The sequence below is a fragment of the Leucopleurus acutus genome, assembly GCF_964270905.1.
Source record: "Leucopleurus acutus genome assembly, chromosome: 2".
In the NCBI taxonomy this organism is placed as follows: domain Eukaryota; kingdom Metazoa; phylum Chordata; class Mammalia; order Artiodactyla; family Delphinidae; genus Leucopleurus; species Leucopleurus acutus.
The window spans coordinates 142839921-142863521 of NC_139143.1; the positions used below are offsets into that span (position 1 = coordinate 142839921).

The 23601-nt window shown below is 33.7% G+C and overlaps 1 protein-coding gene and 1 pseudogene across 3 annotated transcripts in view; one reads left to right on the forward strand and one right to left on the reverse strand.

Annotated features, from left to right (window-relative positions):
* HOOK1 (hook microtubule tethering protein 1) overlaps positions 1-23601 on the reverse strand; it is a 67503-nt gene that overhangs the window by 21855 nt on the left and 22047 nt on the right. For both annotated transcript variants that reach the window (XM_082833283.1, XM_082833284.1), the window contains exons 6-12: positions 19150-19217; positions 17915-17977; positions 16899-16982; positions 11531-11697; positions 5073-5213; positions 3735-3936; positions 2812-2922 (exon numbers count right to left, since the gene is read on the reverse strand). In XM_082833283.1, coding sequence (XP_082689409.1) covers positions 2812-2922; positions 3735-3936; positions 5073-5213; positions 11531-11697; positions 16899-16982; positions 17915-17977; positions 19150-19217 — 836 coding nt within the window. The remainder of the gene's footprint in view (positions 1-2811; positions 2923-3734; positions 3937-5072; positions 5214-11530; positions 11698-16898; positions 16983-17914; positions 17978-19149; positions 19218-23601) is intronic.
* On the forward strand, positions 2947-3728 carry LOC309958114 (large ribosomal subunit protein eL43-like; annotated as a pseudogene). Its single transcript has 2 exons — positions 2947-2983; positions 3068-3728. The product of its transcript is annotated as a large ribosomal subunit protein eL43-like (transcript).

Here is a 23601-nt window from a genome sequence, read left to right on the forward strand (position 1 = left end):
CAAAGGAAGAAGTAAAACTACTTGTATTTGCAGATGTCCTGATCTTCTATATAGAAAATCCTAAAGAATCTACTAAAAACTATTAGAAATACTAAGTGAGTCCAACAAGGATGCAAAACACAAGATCAGTGTTCAAAAATCAATTGTATTTCTATACATTAGCATTGAAAAATCCAAACATGCAACTGAAAAAATAATTTCATTTATAATGGTAACAAAAAGAATAAAACACTCATGAATAAAGCTTTAGAAGGTGCAGTCTTGTACAAGGAAAACTACAAAACATTGTTGAAAGAAGCTAAAGACCTAAATAAATGGAATGTTATCCTACAGTCATGGATCAGAAAGTTAATGCTATTAAGGTGGCCAGATTTCCAAACTGATCAACAAATTCAGGCAATCCCTATCAATATCTCAATCTGGCTATTTTTCAGGAATTGCTAATCTGATCATAAGATTCATATGAAATGCTAGGGACCCAGAATAACCAAAACAATAGCTTTAAAAAGAAGAACAAAGTTGGAGAACTCATACTTTCCAATTTCAAAACTTACTACAAAGCGCCAGTAATCATGACAGTGTGGTACTAGCATAAAGCTAGACATACACATCAATGACAAAGAAAAGCCCAGAAATAAAGTCATATATTTATGGCCAAATGATTTTTTTTTTACTTAAAAAAATTAATACACTTTTTTGCAGAAAAACTGAACAGATAGTACAAAGTTCCCATATACTCCCTCATCTCCCCCCATTCCCCAATTTTCCCTATTATTAACATCTTTCATTATTGTGGTTACCTGTAAGAAATGATGAGCCAATATAATAATAATATTATTATTAACTAAAGGACATAGCTTACATTAGAGTTCATTCTTTCTGTTTCACTTTTATGAGTTTTGACAAAGGTATATCCATCATTACAGTATCATGGTCAATTGATTTTTAACAAGGGTACCAAGACAATTCAATGGGGCAAGTCTTGTCAACAAATGGTGCTGGGACAACTGAATATACACACACAAAAGAATAGAGTTAGAAACCTATCTCACACCACATAAAAAATTAATTCAAAATTGATCACAGAGTAAATATAAGAGCTAAAACTATAAAACTCTTAAAAGAAAACATAGGAATAAATCTTTACAACCTTAAGGTTATTCAATGGTTTCATAGAAACACCACCATAAAACTAACAAAAGAAAAAATAGATAACCTTGACTTCATCTAATAAAAAAACTACTCTGCTGCAAAAAAAATACCATCAAAAAAAAAGTGAGAAGACAACCCACAAAATGGGAGAAAATATTTGCAAATCATGTATCTGACAAGGGACTTATATCCAGAATATATAAAGAACTCTTAGAACTTGAAATTAAAAAGGCAAATGACAAAACATGGGCAAATAATTTGAAGAGATATTTCTCAAAGATAATTAGAAATGGCCAATAAGTACATGCAAAGATGTTCAATATCATTAGTCATTAGGGAAATACAAATCAAAATCATAATGCTATACTACTTCATACCCACTAGGATAGCCAAAATTAAAATTTAATACACTTAGTCAAGGATGTGGAGAAATTAGAATCTACAAATTGCTGGTGATAATGAAAAATGGTTCATCCACTTTAGAAAAGTCTGGTAGTTCTTAAAAAAGTTAAACATAGTTACCATATGATCCAGCAATACCATTCCTAGGTATATACTCAAGAAATGAAGGGACTTCCCTGGTGGTCCAGTGCTTGAAAATCTGTCTTGCAATGTAGGAGACGCCAGTTCGATCCCTGGTCGGGGAACTAAGATCCCACATGCCGCACAACAACTAAGCCTGCGTGCCACAACAAGAGAGCCTGTGTGCTTTGGAGCCTGCGCACCACAACTAAAGAGAAGCCCACACACTGCAACTAGAGAGAAGCCCACGCGCTACAATGAAGATCCCACGTGCTGCAACTAAGACCCAACGCAGCCAAAAAATAAATATTAAAAAAAAAAAGAAAACATACGTCCACATAAAGACTTGTACATAAATGTTTATAACCACATTATTCATTTAATAGGCAAAAAGTGGCAACAACCCAATGTCCATAAACTGATGAACAGATAAATAAAATGTGGTATATCCATACAATGGATTATTATTCAGCAATAAAAATGAAGTACTGACACACACTACAACATGGTTGAACCTTGAAAGCATTATGCTAAATGAAGGAATCCAGTCACAAAACCCACAAAGTGTATGATTATATATTCATATATATAATATTCATATATTATATATATATTATATTCATATAATCTATAGAGACAGCAAGTAGATTAATGATTGCTAAGGCTGAGGGAAGGGAGGCCAGAATGCAGGGTAACTGCTAATGGGCACACGGTCTCTTTTTGGAGTGATGACAGTATTCTAAAATTTGATTGTGATAATGGTGTCACAACCCTGTGAATACACTAAACACCATTAAACTATACCTTTTAAATGGCTGAAATTTATGGTATATAAATTATATCCTAATAAAGCTGTTAAAAAATTGCATCTATGGTCCTTGCTCTCAAGGAGCTGACAGTCTAGAGCTGGAAAACATGCACTGAGACATGACCTAGGCTCTGTGACTTCATCTTCCCATATGAAAGAAACTTACAAAACCCCATAAAGAATGTCTACAAGACTTTCTTTTATATCACCAATTTCAATTTAGAGAAAGACAGAACGGATTACATCACTTCCATTCTTAAAACAGCAAGGACAGTATTAAAAACTAAAACAAGACATACATATTACATATCAATTATATTTACGTTTACCTCTTTTTCCTTAAGTAAAGCTTCGTGTTTTTCTTCAAGCCGCTTCATTTCAAATGCTAGTGTGTCCGCCCTTTTGGTTTCAGAGGAAAGTTTAACGTGAAGATCCTGAACCTTTTATCGGAAACAAAAGTAAATATGAGAGTATATAATATTGATAGCTTTTCAGAGTTCAGTAAATGAGAAACTGGAAATAAAATTTATACTAAGATTATAGTCTAATTCTAAATATTTGTGGACTCTCTGGGCTTGGTCCTAGGTTGTAGCAATGTGGCTAAACGCATCAAGAAGGTTGGAATTGTGGGTAAATACGGGACCCATTATGGTGCCTCCCTCAGGAAAATGGTGAAGAAAACTGAAATCAGCCAGCATGCCAAATACACTTGCTCCTTCTGTGGCAAAACCAAGATGAAGAGATGAGCTGTGGGCATTTGGCACTGTGGTTCCTGCATGAAAACGGTAGCTGGTGGTGCCTGGACCTACAATACCACTTCTGCTGTCACAGTAAAGTCTGCCATCAGAGGACTGAAGGAACTGAAGGCCCAGTAAAGCACCACCATTTGAAATGTTGCTAGCCTATAAAAATTGGTTAATTTATATAACAAAAAAAAAAATTTGTGGAAATGGCATGTAGATAAGAATAAACGTAAGTTTTAAAATACACAAATAATAACTTAGCAAAAACAAAATATCAGCCTTCTACCCTGTTTATCTAGGTTGTTTGATAAACAGCAGAAGAGAATATTTTAGGCTATAACTCCATTCTCTAGGCATTTATCACTGGTTACCAGAAATACTAATAAAACAATAAAAATGTCTAAAAAATATACAAGCTCAGAAGCCAACAAACATGTAAAAGACTTAGATAACTCAAAGTTAAACTCTTTTCAATTTTACTGATTTAAAAAATCAAGATATTTTCTTACCTGTCTCTTGTATGTTTCTAATTGTGTACGTGCTGCATTTGCCTTCTTTAATTCTTCTTCTAGGCTGACTGTATTATGCATATACATCATGTTTGTTTCCTGTAAAGTTTTCACCTGCTTGCGAAGGTCATTCAGATCTTGGAGCTTCTGACGATATATCTCAACTGTTGACTCCAGTTTATTTGCTTTATCAGAGGTAGCCCTATAATAACAGAGACTAAACATTACTGTGTAAAAACTAGTAAGTACACATAACAATGTTATTCTGGCTGTAAAATGAGTCTTCCCAATGAACTATCAATTGGTTAAAAAAAAATGAGAGGGACAGAGAAAAGAAATCATAAACTTTGCGAGAACTTTGGAGACAGACTCAGGCCTAAAACTGTCTAAAGTTCAACCCTTCCGTTATAAAGTCATCAAAATAAAAATGCTTCAAATTTGACAAACTGAATTATCAAACTATTTTATATATCAGAAAAATGTATAAAAAAAGAATGGTTTTCTAAATATAATTGAACAATTCTGAGCTGCTCTGTAGCTTACAGGCCAATTGTGCTTTGTGCATAATATTTAATGTAGTTCTGCTCTAAGTATTTGATATACTAAGGAAGTTGACTCAACTTATAATTTGTTTAGCAAAGCACTTCCCTTTGGAGTTGTGCTTACCTGACAACTGGGCTAGAGCAAAAATAAATAAATAAACCAAACCACTTCAATATCACATGCAAGTTCAAATTAATGGTTATAAAGATTTCGTTTAAAATAAGGACATTAAAAACTGTGCAAGAAAATGGCTGATTAACAAAATTTAACAGAAAATATAAAAGTCATGTGGATAGACTACTTGCTTCAGTAACATTTTACAGGCAAAAACTAATATAAATTTTATATTGTCAAAGACTATAAGACAAACCTGAGATAACCTTGAAATAAATGCTAGGATTCTTATCTATATTTTATCAAATGTCAAAATGTGGTTTGTGACTGCATTTCCTTACACAAAAATTTCACAAGATATACTAGTAAGCACAAGAAAGTCAAGCCAAATGTATCTAAAAGTAACTCAGCTTACAAATTTTTAAGAAAAAGGTATCATTTTCTTAAATGAGAAATAAGAAAAAGGTTTATGAAACTGTCCTAACAAGAATCAAATGTTATCCTTAAACAGTCCATAACTATCAACAAGCGTAAAAGAAGTAAAGACTAGGAGGCTGGATAAAAACTGATCAATACTTGATACATAGGGAAAACTCTAAGAATCCCTGATTAAAATATGGAATACTGAAATGACTAAGTATTAACTTAGAAGTGACATAATTATATTTAGACATGCCATACCTAAGAACATCTATTTCATCTTTCAGGGCTCTTGTTTCCTCAGCAAGACTAGTCAACTCATCATTCCTATGTTGAAATTCAATTAATTGCTTTTCAAGTTCTTCACAGTGAACACGGTAATCATCTTTTGCAGCTTCGAGCCTTGCATAAAGAAAACAAGTATTTATAATGTAATTTCCATTATTTGTTTTCTTACTGAGATATGAGCTTAGCAAAACTTATTTCTAAAATGTTTTTTTGGATTCTGCATTCAAAAGAAGAAAAACTAAAGGAATAAGGTACTTTTCAGCTGTTGGTTTTAAAACAGACCTGAGAAGCAACAGATGGTCAGAATTTTCATTTTTACTTCTAAAACACTGAGTTTGGTTTTCTAGTTCAAACAGGAATTTTAATTTCAAAAGATGAAGAGAAAATGTATATATTAAAGTTATCCAAAAATATACATAGCGTGTAAAGTAGTAAAGTATTAACTCTAAGTATAGACTATGATAAAGAATAAATACTTCAAAGCCTAGAGCAACAACAAAAACTAAAATGACAATACAGTAATTAAAATATTAAAAAATTATTTGATCAACTGAAAATAATGCAAAAAAGGAAGAAAAATAAACCCAAGACTAGATATAACAAATGAAAAATAGAAAATCGATAGACCTAAATACAGCCATGTCAAAAATTACATAAAAGTCAAATGGACTGAACATACTAATTAAAAAGGCAGAGACTATCAGACTGGATAAAAAAAGCAAGGCTCAAATATATTTTAGTTACAAGAAATATTTTAAATATAAAGACACAATATGTTAAAAGTAAAAAGATGAAAAAAAGTACCATGCAAACAGTAAGCAAAGAAAGCTGGGGTGGTTATATTAACATCAAAAAACTTTTAAAGACAAAAAGTATTACCAAAGATAAAGAGAGACAGTTCATAATAATAAAAGGGTCAATTTATCAGAAAGACATATCATAAAGGTATATATAAGTAAAAACAGAATTTTAAAATAGATAAAGCAAAAACTGACAGAATCAGAGATCCACAAATCGATAATTACTGTCGAAAATTTTAACATCAGTCTCCCAATAAATGATAGAACTAAACAAAAATGTCAGTAAAAATACAGAAAAGATCTGAATAACACTATTAACCAGTTTGATATAATTAATATTTATGATACACGTCAGTCAAAAAAACAGAACACACATTCTTTGCAAGTACACATGGAACACTCACCACAATACAACATATGATGAGCAATAAAATAAGTATTATAAATATTAAAAGATTGAAGTCTCATGGAATATGTTCTCTAACTACAAGGAAATTAAATTAGAAATCAGTCACAATACGAAGTCTGTAGAAAAGCCTTAAATATTTAGAAATTAAACAACACATTTCTAAATAATCCCCGAGTCAAAGAAGAAATCACGAGGGAAATTAGAAAATATTTCAAACTGAATAATAATAGAAACACAATCAATCAAATTTTGGGGACCCAGCTAAATCAGTGCTTAGAGGAAAATTTACAGCTTTAAAGGCTAATTTTAGAAGTGAAGAAAGCCTTAAAATCAATCATCTAACTTGAAGAGGCTAAAAAAAGAAGGGCAAATTAAATCCGAAGGAAGTAAAATAAATAAAGAACAGAGATCTAAAACTTACAATATGGAAAGTTAATAAAGGATGTTTGAAAAGATTAATAAAATTGATGAACCTCTAGCAAGAGTGACCAAGAAAAATGAGAGAAAACACAAATTACCAGTATCAGGAATGAAAAAGGAAATACTACTACAGCTCCTACAGTCACTAAAGGGACAATAAATAGAATATTATGAACAACTTTATGCCAATAAATTCAACAACTTAAATCAAATAAACATATACCTTGAAAAAAACAATTTAGCAAACTGACATAAGATGAAACAGAAAATCTGAAAAGCCCTATGACCATTACTGAAATTACATGTGCCATTAAAAGCCCTTTCACAAAGAAAACCACAGATCCAATTGTTTTACTGATAAATTCTATCAAATACTGAAGGAAAAAATAGTATCATTCTTACATAAACTCTTTCAGAAAATAGAGGAGGAGAGAATACTTCCTAATTATTCTATGAGACTAGCAAAACTCTGATAACAAAACCTGAAAGACATTACAAGAGAAAAAAGTTACAGACCAATATCTATTATAAAGACAGACACAAAAACACTTTCAACATATTAGCAAACCAAATCCAGTCATATGTATATAAGACAATAAAATATGACCAATTGGTTTTCCCTAGAATACAAGATTTTTTTAATTTTTTAATTCAAAAATTAATCATATTAAAAGAGTGAAAAAGAAAAACCAAACCATCTTCTCAAGACGCAGAAAAGTCATTTGACAAAAAATCAACACCAATTAATGATAAAACTTGTAGCAAGGCAGAAATAAAGGGGGAACTCCTTCAATCTGATAAAAAGCAAATTTAAAAACTCTACAGCTAGCTTCATAATTGACAGTACTTAATTGAACATTTTCTCCAAAGACCCAGAACAAACCAAGATGTTTGCTCTTGCTCAAAACAAAGAAGATAAATACAAGGCAGAAATAATACAAGGAAGAGGTAAAGCTCTATTAATAGACAAGGTGACTGTAGATTCCTTAGGATTTTCTACTTCAATAAACAACTAGAAGAATCAGTAAGGGAATTAAGAAACTTTGCAAGACAGAAAGGTTTCAAAATACAAGACACAAGTTTCAAGATACAAGATAAAAGTTTCAATATACAAAGATTAATTGTGTATCTATATATTAGCAGTAACTTTTCAGAATAATGTTTTGTGTTTGTAACAGCAAAAAAATTAAATATTTGGGAATAAAATTAACAGAAGACACACATAAAACTATGATGGAAACAACAGAAAATTGCTAGAGAAATTAGACTTAAATAGACGAAGATACTACATTCATAGACAGAAATTCTCAATATGGTCAAGGTATCAATCACATACAATCCAAATCATAATCACAAAAGGTTGTTTTTTTTTACAGAAACTGACTAAAAAAGCAAAGGATAGAATAGCTAAAACAAATTTTGAGAAGAAAGAACAAAGTTGGAATACTCACACTACCTGATTTTAAATGACTTACTCTAGAGCCATAGTGATCAAAATTGTGTCTTATAGGCATAAAGATAGAAAAATTGATCAATGGGAAAGAACTGAGTTCAGAAAATGACCCAAATTTTATGGTTGTATCATTTTTCACAAAGGTGCCAAAGCAATTTGACAGAGTAAAATAAATTTCTTTTCAGCTGATGATACTGGAACAACTAAATACTCATAAGGAAAATAAAAATAAAGCTTCACATCCACACCTCACACTAGTTTCAAAAAATCAGTTCAAGATGGATCACAGACCTAAATGTGAAAGTTAAAACTATAAAGATTCTAGAAGAAAACAGTAGAGTGTATTTTCATGACAAGGGAGCAGACAAAGATTTCTCGGACAGTGCACAAAAAGCACTGATCTTAAAAATACTGATAAATCAGACTTCACCTAAGTTAAGAACTTTAACTCTTTCAGATACCATTTGAAAAATGAAAAGGCAAGCCAAGAATGGATGAAATATTACTACCTGTATATCTGACAAAGATTTTGTATCCAGAATATATATTTTTAAAACTCCTACAACTCAGTAATAAAGACAAACAACCCAATTTAAAAATAGGCTAACAGTGTGAAGAGACAATTCACAATGTAAGATATATTGCCAATAAGCACAAGAAAAGGGGCTTACCATATCATTAGTTATCAGGAAAATACAAATTAAAGCCACAATTCAACACCCTTAACACATCCCCTGGGATAACTAAAATTAAAAAGCTTGATAAAGCCAAGTTATGTTATACAGGCAGAGTAACTAGAGCAACCAGCAGCAAACACTGCTGGTGGGAATGTAAAACAATATGAACACTTTGGGAAATGGTTTGCCAGTATCTTTTAACACTAAACACAGACATAATGTGTAACTCAGCAATACCAGTTCATTCATGTATTTGCCAATGAGAAATGAAAAAATATGTTCACAAAAAGTCTTATACTCCAATGTTCATACCAGCTTTATTTATATTAGCCAAAATCTGGAAAGCCAAATGCCCATCTAAAGGAAAATGAATAAGCAAAATGTGTCATAATGAGAAATAATTCCATATAATGGAATACTACTCAGCAATAAAAAAGAATGAACTACTGATATATTCAGCAACATCTGTAAATTTCACAAATATGCTGAGCATAAGAAGCCAGTCACCAAAGAATTCATATTGCAGTTCAATTTATAAGAACTTCTAGATGAGAGAAAACATATCTATGGTGGAAAATAATCAGAAGAGAAATTACTCTCTGGGAGATAGGGGTTGACTGGGAAGGGGCATAGGGGAACTTTCTGTAGTGATAGAAATGATCTATCAAACAATAAAAGTGTGAGTTACAAAAATGTACGCATTTGTTAAAACATGCCAAATTGTACTCAGCATTTATTCATTTCACAATATGCAAATGTCATCATAAAAAAAACAGAACTGTAAATGTACTGAAGTCTAGTATTAGTTTGCTTTTTACAGAGGTATGGGTTAGCAATTCTTACTTCCTATGTGTTTTGGGATTGAGTAAATGAGAAAATGTATTGAGGAAAGTGGAAGCCAGGTTTCTCACTGTTGGAGAAGGGAGTTACAATATGGAAATGGAGAAAATCAGAATGAACCTTGAAGTCACTGGACTAAAATGGAAGATGATAAGATGAACTCATTGTTCATAATTGTAGGTATGAAAATAAATGCAGATATGTGCATATACGCACATGTGCAAACATGGACTGGTATGAACCTGTGCAAGAGTATTTCCTAGCTCTGTACACCAAGGTGGCTCAGAAGTAATGACAGAAAGTTTCATCTGGAGCATAGTTCTTTGTTTCTAAATAACATTCTCCACTAAAAGCAATAAGGGCTTCTTGGAGAAATGGCTGATTCTAGAGTTGAGGAAGAATAAGAAGAGTCTGGAACATTTTGTTGTGCCAGTAAGTAAGAAAATACTCAAAGAAGGATAGCAACATGTTGAAATTGAAAGGTTTCTCAGTGGTCAAATCTGGGACAATTTAAACATCAAGACAAATGATGACAGTAATGGAACTATTGTCCATTGAATATCCATTACTATCAATAAATGGATCCATTTCCTAAATGCAATGCATGACCCCGGATTAGATTCTGAACCAAGAAAAAAATTACCTATAAAGGACACTGAAATAGCTGCTGGAATTTGAATATGATCTGTGGATTAGATAATGATATTGTATCAATGACCAATTCACTATTTTGATCACTATGCTGTGATTTATAAGAGAATATCTTTGTTCTTAGGAAATACATACTGAAGTATATAGGGGTAAAGGGGCATGTCTCCAATTTACTCTCAAATGGTTCCAAAAACTAACACGTGTGTGTGTGTGTATATATATATATATATATATATATATATATATATATATATGATTATGTAAAGAGACTGCTAAAGCAAATGAAGAAAACTGTAAAACAACTGTCAAATCTGAATGAAAGGTATAAAGGAGCTCCTTATACTATTCTTGCAACTTTCTTGGTAAGTTTGAAATCATATCAAAATAAAGTAACAACGGGGCTTCCCTGGTGGCGCAGTGGTTGAGAGTCCGCCTGCCGATGCAGGGGATGTGGGTTCATGCCCCGGTCTGGGAGGATTCCACATGCCGCGGAGCGGCTGAGCCCGTGAGCCATGGTCGCTGAGCCTGCACATCTGGAGCCTGCGCTCCGCAACGGGAGAGGCCACACCAGTGAGAGGCCCGTGTACCGCAAAAAAAAAAAAACAACATAAAACTAATAATAATAAAAAATAATAATAAAGTAACAACAACAAAAATACATACAGTACAACTGGAGCACCTACCCTCAAGGTCTTATAGTGCAAGGCTCAGTGGTAAGCACATAAGAGACAATCAATTTTTATTAAAGGTTAGATGTACACTTTTTTTTAAAAGAAGAAATATAAAAGTTTATATGAAAAGCATCTTCTTTAGCTTAAGATTTACATTTTTTCCATTTATTATCAAGTTCCTTCTCCTATGTAAGAAACTCCCACTTCTCCCCAGGCTTCAGCAATCACTCCTTTAAACTACTCTTGGACTTGCCTATGGTCTTCATTTGGCCCTTATCACACATTATCTTGAATTGTTTTGTTTTTTACGTATGTATCCTACTTGCCAAACTGAACTGTTAGCCCTATGAGGGCAGGAACCACTTACACCATTCAGTATTTTCAACAGTATTTTTAGGATACTAATCCTAAACATGCTTTGTAATGCTTAAAAATTAGTTGTTGATATTATGATTTTTTAGCTACTATTTTAATAAAACTGTATAAAATGATTTCCACTACAAATGTTACCTGAAGTTTTCTTCCTGTAATTGTTCTAGTTGCAACTGTGCATGAAAATACTTTTTTGCAACCATTGTATTTGGATCATCAAAAGAGCCATCCAACTGGTCAAGTTTTTCATTCATCATCTCATTCTCAGAAACTAGTGAATTCTTTTCATCTTGAAGTGCTGTCACCTAAAAAACAAATACACAAACATAAGCATCAATCGCAAAAAAGCTTAGAATAAATCTGACCAAGCCATTAAATAGCTTGGTCAAGCAGACTAGATAATTTCTAAGGATCCTTAGAACTCTGGAGTTCTGGGTCTGGGAGATTTGGGTCAGAAGAAATCAACTTTCTTAATACAGAGAAAACAGAGTTAATACATATAAGAATATCTTTCAAATGTTATGTTTGCTTTAGTTCTGAAAAGAAAATGTTTCTAAGTCTCTAAAATCTCTAAATACCAATGAACTTCAAAAAATTAATTTGTTTCCCTTTTAGGTATAAATTTTTAGGATGCTGTTACCTAGTAAGCCAAAATATACACACATATATACAAAGTTACCATTTTAGGTTCCTGGTAGAAAATTATCAGTTACACATCACGTCTTCAGGCAATAGGGCACATTATTTGGTTAATGAATCAGTAAGAAAAACCTGAATTGAATGCAACTGCACACTGAAACTATTTAAAATGGATATAAACATGTAACTTCAGAATCACATCAACATCAGCACTTGATACATTTTTAATTTTACTTACATATTTATGTTAAGCATGATTTGCTCTCTCAGTTTTATTTCTTTTTCATTTAAAAGCATCTTTAAAAATTTACAGTTAAGGCTGTGACCTTTTATAAGACTAGAAGTTTATGTGTGATTTTATTAAGATTAGTTTGAAAAAAGGTTGACCTCCCATAACTTACAATATAATATTGCACAAGTTTGCTATTTATATTTTCAAAAGGTATAATCATTTCAGTCCAGTTATGGGAATGGGACTACATATTGACACACCAAGCTAATAAGAGGAAATTAAAATCAAATTATAGTCTTAAATACAGTGTAGGCATGTTACAAACACTGTCCTCCAAATGAGGAACACAAACAAAGGCTGGGAAACTGTTCCCAGACAGACTAGGAGGAAACAGTTTCTCTTCCTAAATTCAGTGCATGCATCCATTCTTGTCATGCAAGCAGTCTAGTGACCTGTCTAGGAGGAAACAGTTTCTCTTCCTAAATTCAGTGCATGCATCCATTCTTGTCACGCAAGCAGTCTAATGACCTGTCATGTACAATCCTAAGTGTTTGGGATACAAAAAAGATGAGAGGTTGTGCCCTTTTAAGATCGCTACAGCAGAAATGTAAACAATTACAGGACAGAAAATGTGGTGCTTTGGTGGAAGTATACTATGGGGGGTTGGGGGCCCACAAAGAAAACAAGATCTCGTTCTAGCTTGAAGGTAGGGGCTGTTGTAAAAAGACTGGTAGAGGAGAAACAATACCCTGTCTTCAAACTGGCTAAGAATCCCCTGAAGAAGGGAGAGGAGCACGGGCAAACTTACTTTTCAATACCTAGTGGGTAACCAACCTTGTTCCTATCCATGCAATTTACATTGTGGTTCTAGAGAAACCTTTATCACAGATATGAAGGAGGTGGGTATTAAACATGAGAATTCCTCGGACCCATCCCGAATGGGTGACTTAAGAGTGTCCAGTGGTGGTTCTAGGCATCTCTTTTAACAAGATGCCATGGTGATATTTTGTTTAGGTTCACTCTGTACCTGCCTCTGTCCCTTTCTGTTTCTCTCTGTCTCTGTCTCTCTCTGAGCTATTTAAAAGAGACAGAAAGTTCAAAAAGCTAAAAAAGAAAAAAAAAGCTCAAAAATAATACTCATATTCTCACATCACTCAGACTTAATGTTTTTATAATTGTTTATTTTAAAAATTAAAATATAAAGTAAACTTCTATAGCTGGAGTCCTCTTTATCACATTGTGCCCAGTCACACATACTCTGTATGTAGACACCTTAAGTTTGAAAATAACTGCCTCATTGAATCTTATACAATGCTGGGTAAAAGTATGCTTTTCTCTAACATACTAGAAGCAAGAATAACCAGCCTCTGTTACTGCAGTAAGTGAAGCAGTGTTACCTACTGCTGCCAGGTGGTATGAATAATGACTGGGAAAGGCAGGTAAAGAGTGGTTGATAAACCTGTCCTAACTTGCCCTAAGGCCCCATAATCATCTTGGACCAAAACTTTGTGAAAGTTTCTCAAAATTTTACATCAAATTCTCATGTGGATTTTTTTTTCTTTCTTTTTTTAAAGTACGCATAATCAGGCCTTACTCCTGACTTAGTGAGTCATAATTTCATTTGTCCCAGTATCTATAACCATAATTTACACAGAACTCACACAGATCTTTATTTAAATGGATTGAGCTTCATCACCAGATCTTTCACTACAGAATCTCCTCTGTTCTTGCATTCTTTATTCTGATTAAAACATGTTTGCTAACTGGATTGTGTCAATGAGTAGTTTTTTTTCAAGAAAGGGAGTTTGCACCTGCACTCCTCAGTTAATGCTGTTTCCCTGCCTCAGCATTTTGTGGATATTGCTCCTCTATATTCCAGCATGGAAGTTGTAGGGGAGCCTGATTTTCTTATCTTTGTGGGTGACTTACCTTTTCTACTTGACTGACTGAGTTGTTTTTCCTGTATTCTTGAAGTCTGATAGCTTAACTAGGGTAAGGGTTGGTGTTAAACATTATTCACTGATTTGTTTCTATCTAGCTGCGATTTCCTTTTAAATCTTCACTTTGTTGTCCTAACCCCTAGTCTATTCTATTGACGTGTTCTTACGAAATTGTAATACTAAATGAAGTGAAAGTTATTTTCTAAGCTTGACTGTTGTCTTTTACATGCTCTTGTCTGTTTTTGGTTTTAGTCTGTAATGTTCACAGAGATGTCATGCTCTGATTCTTTTCATCTAGTTCATGTTTTGTGGGCAGTTAAGATACCCTGTTTGTTCTGGCATAGTGTTGAAGACTTCTTGGACACCCTTTCCACTGTAACCCATGGCCCAGTATGTTCTCCCCTCTGGGTAATAGTTGGGACTGTTTTCTCTCCACCTCTCTATATAGCCTTGTGAATGGTCAGGGAAGATAGTGGGGGGGGGGGCAGCATGGGGGCAGCTGAGACAACGGGCAATCTTTTTATAACACCCGGGCTAGGCTCTCACTTCTGAGGTTTAAGTAGTTCATACCAGGGTGGTGAGAAGTATATTCCATTCCCATGGAGAAATTCCTTTGGGCATCAGACTGTTTCCCCAATTCAGTGTGTGGCCCTACAGCCTTTGTTCCTATCAGAAAGAGTACTTAGTTTCTTCTTAGCCATCATTTCCACTCTTCCCCAGTTCAAAGAAAATGAAGGACTCATAGTGTGAACTTCCTTCTGATTGGGTAGATTACTGTGGGAAGTCTCAAGATTTTTGTTGATTCCCCTGCATGGGCTGGGGATGAAGGAAGAACAGCAGGTTCCTGCCATGCAGCACCTCTGTCAACATCATATGCCTGCTTCTTTCCTTGATTACCAGCTTTTAATTTAACTTCATTAGGTTATGCCCTTTTGTTTATTCACCTGCCCTTGGTGAATTTCTTTGCAGCTTATTTTTCTTTTTTGGTTTATTTGGTTGAGTATTAAAAAAGAATTCCCCCCAAATTTTAGAATCACTCTCAAGTGACATATGATTAAAAGTAAACATTTTTCAAAAATAATTTTCCTTATAAAATTGGGGTATCATATACACCTGTGTGAAATTCATATTGTTAAATTAATTATTTTTGTTTTGATTATATGCAGTTTTGATTATATTCATTTCACATGTGTAGCAGATAGTTGAGGGTTGACTCTATTTTGATACTGGAATTAAAAATGCCAAAACTTGGGATGTCTACACTTTTCAACTAAAATCAGATCATCACATACTCTCCATCATGTGTTACAAACACTGAAATGTTTTAACACAGAATTTTGTGTTCTTTTTTGAGTAAGAATTTCTCAGAAAACTGTACAGAGATCCTACATGAGACTGGTAATACCTGAATGATTCAATCCTCTATTCTTTATATGAGGTATTCTGGAGAGAGGATATAATCTTACTTGAAAATAAAACATCTCTGATGCTGTGCAGGTCTGTGCATATATGTGATGATATATATGCAAGGTGAGTGTGGTTAGGAAAGGAAAAAGGAGAAAAGGTAGACGTTCTCATAATTTTGAGACACTAGCTTCATACAAATATAAACACTGGCTTTGTTCAAACATAGAGGAGTGATGTTTAAAGATGACGTTAGAAGATCTGGATTCTAGTGCTGTCACTGCCCTACGTAGCTGAGTCACCCTGACCAAGTCAATTCTCGTTTTCTTATTTGCAGACCCTTGAATGTTAGAAATATTACCCAGCCCTATCACTTTAGATATTTATCTCATCAAGCAAGGATAATGCTACCACAACCTTGGTTCCTTGTCCTCACACTTTTCAGAGTCAATTATTTATGTAGCTCATTATTTGAATGAAAAGTGCAATTTACATACAGCATAATATGATGGTACATTTAAATCTTTGTATAATTTTTCGAGACTTATTGCATAATTTTCACATAACAATAATAACAATACATGCAAACATATACACAGCCCTATGCACCAGGCCCTGCTTTAAGTGCTTTGTGTATATTAATTCATTTAAATGTAATTATCACTCTGGGAGATATATACTATTAACACATCATTTCTCAAAAGAGAAATATGAAGTATAGAGAAATTAAGCAATTTGCCTGAGCATATACAACCAGCTAGTAACATAACCAGGTTCTGAATATAGGCAGCCTGGTTTGACAATCTACTCCTTTAACTGTTAACTACTGTCTCTCATGTCAAGTTTATTTTGCTAACACGTATGTGCATAGGAACCCAAGAATCACATACATGTGTTCATATACACATACATGTTAGCAAAACAAACTTGGATCTCAAATTTATTGGGGGTCAAGCCCTTCTAAATATTTCCATAAAGGACCCCAACTTAATATTCATACCCTATAAAGTAGATACTTTAGTTTCCCCTTTTTACAAAACAACAAACCAAGGCATCATCTAAGCAGTTGAAATTCTGCAATTAGAATGACCCTCTCAATGAAGTAGTTAAAAGCAAGCAATTTTCAACTCTAAAAGAAGAATTATAAAGTTCATGTTTGAAGAGTCAAGCCTATAACAGACTCTTTCAATGGTCCCTCCATGAAATGAAACCCAACCTCCAAAACACTTCACTAATTAATTAAAATAAGACTCTTGTAAATTTAAAGAGGAAATTATTCTTCGATCCATACCTGCATATCTAGTTCTTGGCATCTTTGCCTCAGTTCTTCTTTTTCTGCTAGTGCTTCCTGAAGTTCTTCCAGGGCCCTTTTAAGCTGAAATAGAAAATGTCCTAACTCTTAGTAAATCACATTTTGAAACAAATTGAAAAATATACTTTTATCAAAACACATATATACACTGATGTTGGAAATGCTTTTAAAATTTACCTATTAACAAATAAGTAGTAATATGTTGTTTTTCTGTTAATAATATCAACAGAGTCTCATTAACATTTAAGGCTAAGGTCCCACAGAAATAAAATTTTATGTAAATCTTTGTGAAATATTTAAAACAGAGTATTAGAGGATGAACTGTTTATTTTATCACAGAAAAAAATTTAGAGCACAGCATGTTTATATTTAAATAAAATTTTTATAGAAAAAATTTTTTTTAATTTGAAATACTTCTTGAGATGGCTGGTGACACTCATGAAAGTCAGATGTCCAAACATATAACAGGAAAAGTATTTGATGCATTTACCTCTCCTCTTACCCTTCCCCTTATAACCCAGATTGGTTATACAGAAGAGGAGTGTGCCTTTTCCTCCATGTAAAACAACTGTGTAAAACAACCAGGGAAAGAAGCCCTGAGTAGAGGACCTTTGAGTTAACTCTTCAATATTAGAGGAAAGCAACTGTGACAAAAATCATATTTCCTTATTAGGTAAATTAGAATGCAGCAGAATTTTTAAGTACTATTTAATTATGTAACTATACAGAATGGGCCACATATGTATTAACAAATGTCAGGAAAGTTTAATGCCACTCATCTCTTCAAACATGATCATTAAAAACTCTGGAGATGAACACTACTTGCATTCATGAAGGAATGCATAATAGTCAATTAAGATCTTATAGGAGAATAAACTAAATTTCATGGAAGAAAATAATCTTGTATGTGGTCTCCTATGTAAGCCTTTAAGATAGTAATTGACAAAGGAACTCTATCACTGTGCAACATTTTCCTCACATACTAAAATACTCACCTGTTGCTCTAATTCTCCAACAGCATCATTTGTAGGAGAGCTCACTATTTCTTTACTCATCAACTAGAATTAAAATAGTAAAATTAAGTACAATAAAGTAAGATTTACACAGTAAAAAATATGTTTACTTGAAAGGAAAGTAAAATGCTTTATGTTTAATTTTTCCTTGCCTTAATTTGATGATCCTTATATTATTTAAATAAAAAATGAATAGAGGTTTAAGCTAAATAACACAATGTTCAAGCATTACATTAGTGAGGACATAAGTAAAATGTGCTTGAAATATTTAGATATATTTAAAATACTAATGTACTGAAAAATTATAATTCAAGTTCTAAACGATGAATTACTAAATAAAACTGAACACATCACATAATAAAAAAAATTATTTTTCCATAACATGAATTGGCACTTTAAAAATAGAGCTTTAAATGAGTGATGTGGCAAAATTCTGAATTTGAGAAGTCATTTTAAAAGTAGGAGTTACAATTATATGAAAAAAAAAGGATCCTGTAAAATAACTTTTCTGCATATGAAAGGCAGATTTATGCATAGTGATGTTTTGAATTCCAACCAGCAATGCAAACTCAGAGTATACACACTTCTAAAGTCCTAGATGCTGTCTCCCTCTAAGTCATGCCTCTTCCAAACTATGTTTTCCTCACTAACCCTTCACTCAACTTTCCCTCAGGCCTCCTCTTCACTTGACTTCATCTCAGCCTTTTGTTCTGATTTTAAGAATGAACATGCACCGGATGAATTCTGAATCTCTATGGTACAACTTAGATAACTAGGCTGGCTTGAATCCAGGTTACCTGGCTCCGAAACCTAATTTTCACTCTATTTGCTCACAGTTCTAACATTCTGAAAATGCATATGAGATACATACACACACACACACTTTAAAATTTCAGAAAAGATTACTCTACCTGGCAGAAACAAAGAGAAGTTATAAAAACTCCTAACTGGGAAGAGGCTGTTTATCTTGCTTAGTTGAAGTTATTTAAAGGAAACTGGCAATGTTAATTTAACTTTTAAAATGCAGAGGTACTACAATTGGGCTTCAAGTCCTTATAAGAAATTTTTGGGGAAGACACAACAGCCAAAGATAAGTAAACCTACTACAAAGGGCTCGTTTCTACAGCAGTGAAATATACATCCATAAAATCTATGTGAACAGTTTTATATAATTGGGTTTAGGATTTTCATACATATGTGATCATGATATAGCTTACCTCTTGAATGGCAGTCATGACCACATGTTGAACAGACTCTTCCAGTGTCATTATATTTTGAATATGTTCTATGATTAAAAAAAAAAAAATCAGATCTGAAAAAACCCTACTCTTCACCCATAGAAATTTAGTCGTTCAATTAACAACATAAAAATTCATTCACTACACATAATTCTTTATGCAAGTATATTATTTTACCACAAAAAATATGTCCATTGTAAACAAATAAGCAGAACTGAAAATACTCATAAAAATATCTATAAATGTTTTAAAGAAAATCTCTAATTTTCTGACAAGGAAGAAAAAGAGAAGAAATTGCAATTAATGTTAAAACAATTATGACAATTTCTTTCCTCTTGTTAAATATTCAGTATTATGAGATGAATTCACATGTACAGGTATACCACAGAGATAGTACCAGTTCAGTTCCAAACCACCCCAATAAAGCAATTATCGCAATAAAGTGAGTCACACGAATTTTTTAGTTTCCCAGTACATATAAAAGTTATATTTACACAATACTGTAGTTTATTAAGTGACAATAGCATTATGTCTAAAAAAACAACATACAAACCTTAATTAAAAAGTACTTTATTGCTAACAAAATGCTAACCATCATCTGAGACTTTAGCGCGCGTGGTAATCCTTTTTACTGGTGGAGGATCTTATCTTGATGTTGATGGCTGCTGACTGAATAGGGTGGTGGTGAAAGCTGGGGTGTCTGTGGCAATTTCTTAAAATAAGACAACAGTGAAGTCTGCCATGTCAATTGACCTTTCCTTTCACAAACAATTTCTCTGTAGCATGCAGTGCTGTTTGATAGCATTTACCCACAGTAGAACTTCTTTCAGAATTGGAGTCCATCCTCTCCAATTCTGCTGCTGCTTCATCAACTAAGTTTATGTAATTTCTAAATTCTTTATTGTCATTTCAACAGTCTTCATAGCATGTTCACCAGGAGTAGATTCCATCGCAAGAAACCACTTTCTTTGCTCATCCATAAGAAGCGACTCGTCTGTTAACATTTTGTCATGAGATGGCAATAATTCAGTCATACCTTTAAGCTCCACTTCTAATTCTCTTGCTATTTCTACCACATATCCAGTTACTTCCTCCACTTAAGTCTTGAACCACTTAAAGTCATGTATGAGAGTTGGAATCAGTTTTTTCCAAACTCCTGTTAATGTTGATATTTTGACCTCTTCCCATCAATCACTTATGTTCTTTTTTTCCCCTCAAGGGAAACATTCCTTTATTTTTAAAAAGTTTTTATTTTACACTGGAGTATAGTTGAGTTACAATGTTGTGTTCATTTCAGGTGTACAGCAAAGTGATTCAGTTATACATACACATATATATCCATTATTTTTCATATTCTTTTCTGATATAGGTTATTACAGAGAACTGAGTAGAGTTCCCTGTGCTATAGAGTAGGTCTCTGTTGATTATCCATTTCATATATGGTAGTGTGCATATGTTAATCCCAACCTCCTAATTTATCCCTCCCCACTACCCTACCCCTTTGGTAAACATAGGTTTGTTTCCTAAGTCTGTGAGTCTGTTTCTGTTCTGTAAATAAGTTCATTTGTATCATTTTTTAGATTCCACATATAAGTGATATCATATGGTATTTGTCTTTCTCTGATTTACTTCACTCAGTATGATAATCTCTAGGTCTATCCATGTTGCTGTAAATGGCATTCTTTCATTCTTTTTTATGGCTGAGTAATATCCCATTGTATATATGTACCACATCTTCTTTATCCATTCATTTGTCGATGGACATTTAGGTTGCTTCCATGTCTTGGCTATTGTAAATAGTGCTGCAGTGAACACTGGGGTGCATGTACCTTTTCAAATTATGGTTTTCTCTGGATATATGCCCAGGAGTGGGATTGCTGGATCAAATCAATTTTTAGTCTTTAAAGGAACCTCCATACTGTTCTTCATAGTGGCTGTACCAATTTACGTTCCCACCAACAGTGTAGGATGACACAAACAGATGGAAAGATATACCATGTTCTCAGATTAGAAGAATCGATATTGTCAAAATGACTATACTACCCAAGGTAATCTACAGATTCAATGCTATCCCTATCAAAATACTAATGGCATTTTTTGCAAATCTATAACAAAAAATCTTAAAATTTGTATGGAAACACAAAGACCCTGAATAGCCAAAGCAATCTTGAGAAAGAAGAACACGGCTGGAGGAATCAGGGTCCCTGACTTCAGACTATACTACAAAGCTACAGTAATCAAAATAGTTTGGTATTGGCACAAAAACAGAAATATAGAACAATGGAACAGGATAGAAAGCCCAGAGATAAACCCACACACCTATGGTATATTAGTCTATGACAAAGGAGACAAGAATATACAATGAAGAAAAGACAGTCTCTTCAATAAGTGGTGCTGGGAAAACTGGACAGCCACATGTCAAAGAATGAAATTAGAACATTCCCTAACATCATACACACAAAAAAAACTCAAAATGGATTAAAGACCTAAATGTAAGACTGGATACTATAAAAACTCTTAGAGGAAAACACAGGCAGGACAATCTTTGACATAAATCACAGCAAGATCTTTTTGGATCCACCTCCTAGAGTAATGAAAATAAAACCAAAAATAAACAAATGGGACCTAATTAAACTTAAAAGCTTTTACACATCAAAGGAAACCATAAACAAAATGAAAAGACAACCCACAGAATGGGAGAAAATATTTGCAAACAATGCAACCGACAAGGGATTAATCTCCAAAATATACATACAGCTCATGCATCTCAATATCAAAAAAACCCCAAACAAGCCAATCAAAAAGTGGGCAGAAAATCTAAATAGACATTTCTCCAAAAAAAGACATACAGATGGCCAGAAAGCACAAGAAAAGATGCTCAACATCACTAATCATTAGAGAAATGCAAATCAAAACCACAATGAGTATCACCTCCCACTAGCCAGAATGGCCATCATCAAAAAGTCTACAAGCAATAAATGCTGGAGAGGGTGTGGAGAAAAGGGAACCCCCTTATCACCTATGTTCTTAATGGTATCTACAATAGTAAATCTTTTCCATAAAGTTTTCAATGTACTTTGAAAACCAGATCCATCAGAGGAATCACTATTTATGGCAGTTATAGCCTTACAAAATGTATTTCTTAAATAGCAAGACTTAAAAGTCAAAATTACTTCTTGATCCATGGGTTGCAGAATAGATGTTTTGTTAGCAGGTATGAAAACAACATTAATTTTGTTGAACATCTCCATCAAAGCTCTTGAGTGACCAGGTGCTTTGTCAATGAGCAGTAATGTTTGAAAGGAATGCTTTTTTTTGTGAGAAGTAGGTCTCAACAGTGGGCTTAAAATACTCAGTAAACCATGTTGTAAACAGATGTGCTGTCACCCAGCCTTTGTTGTTCCATTTATAACACAGGCAGATTAGATTTAGCATAGTTCTTAAGGTCCTAGGATTTCCAGAATGATAAATGAGCATGGGCTTCAACTCTGTCACCATCTACATTAGCAAGAAAGTCAGCATGTCCTTCAAAGCCAGGCATTGACTTTTCCTAGCTACCTATGAAAGTCCTAGATGGCATCTTCTTCCAATAAAAGGCTGTTTTGTCTATACTGAAAATATGTTTAATATAGTGGCCTTCATTAATTATCTTAGCTACATCTTCTAGATAACTTGCTGTAGCTTCTACATCAGTACCTGCTGCTTCACCTTGTACTTTTATGTTCTGGAGATGGCTTTCCTTAAACCTCATGAACCAACCTCTGCTAGCTTCAAACTTTTCTTCTGCAGTGTTCTCATCTCTCTCAGGCTTCACAAGATTGAAGTTAGAGCCTTGCTCTAGATTAGGCTTTGTCTGAAGGGAACGTTGTGGCTGGTTTGATCTTCCATCCAGACCACTAAAATGTTCTGCCTATAAACAATAAGACTTTCGCTTTCATATCATCGGTGTGTTCACTGAAGCAGCACTTTTAATCTCCTTCAAGAACTTTTTCTTCATACTCACAATTTGGTTGTTTAGTGGAAGAGGCCTAGATCTTGGCCCCTCTTGTCTTTCAGCATACCTTCCTCACTAAGCTTAATCATTTCTAGCTTTTGATTTAAAGTAAGAGATGTGGGACCCTTCCTTTCACTTGAACATGAAGAGGCCACTGCAGGGTTATTAACTGGCCTAATTTCAATATTGCTGTGTATCAGGGAGTAGGGAGGCCGGAGGAAGGGAGAGAGATGGGGAAATGGCTGGTTGGTGGAGCGGTCAGAACACATACAACATTTATAACATTTACTGATTAAGTTTACCACGTTACTATGGGTGCAGTTCATGGTGCCTCAAAACAATTACAATAGGACTTCCTTGGTGGCGCAGTTGTTGAGAATCTGCCTGCCAATGCAGGGGACACGGGTACGAGCCCTGGTCCAGGGAGATCCCACATG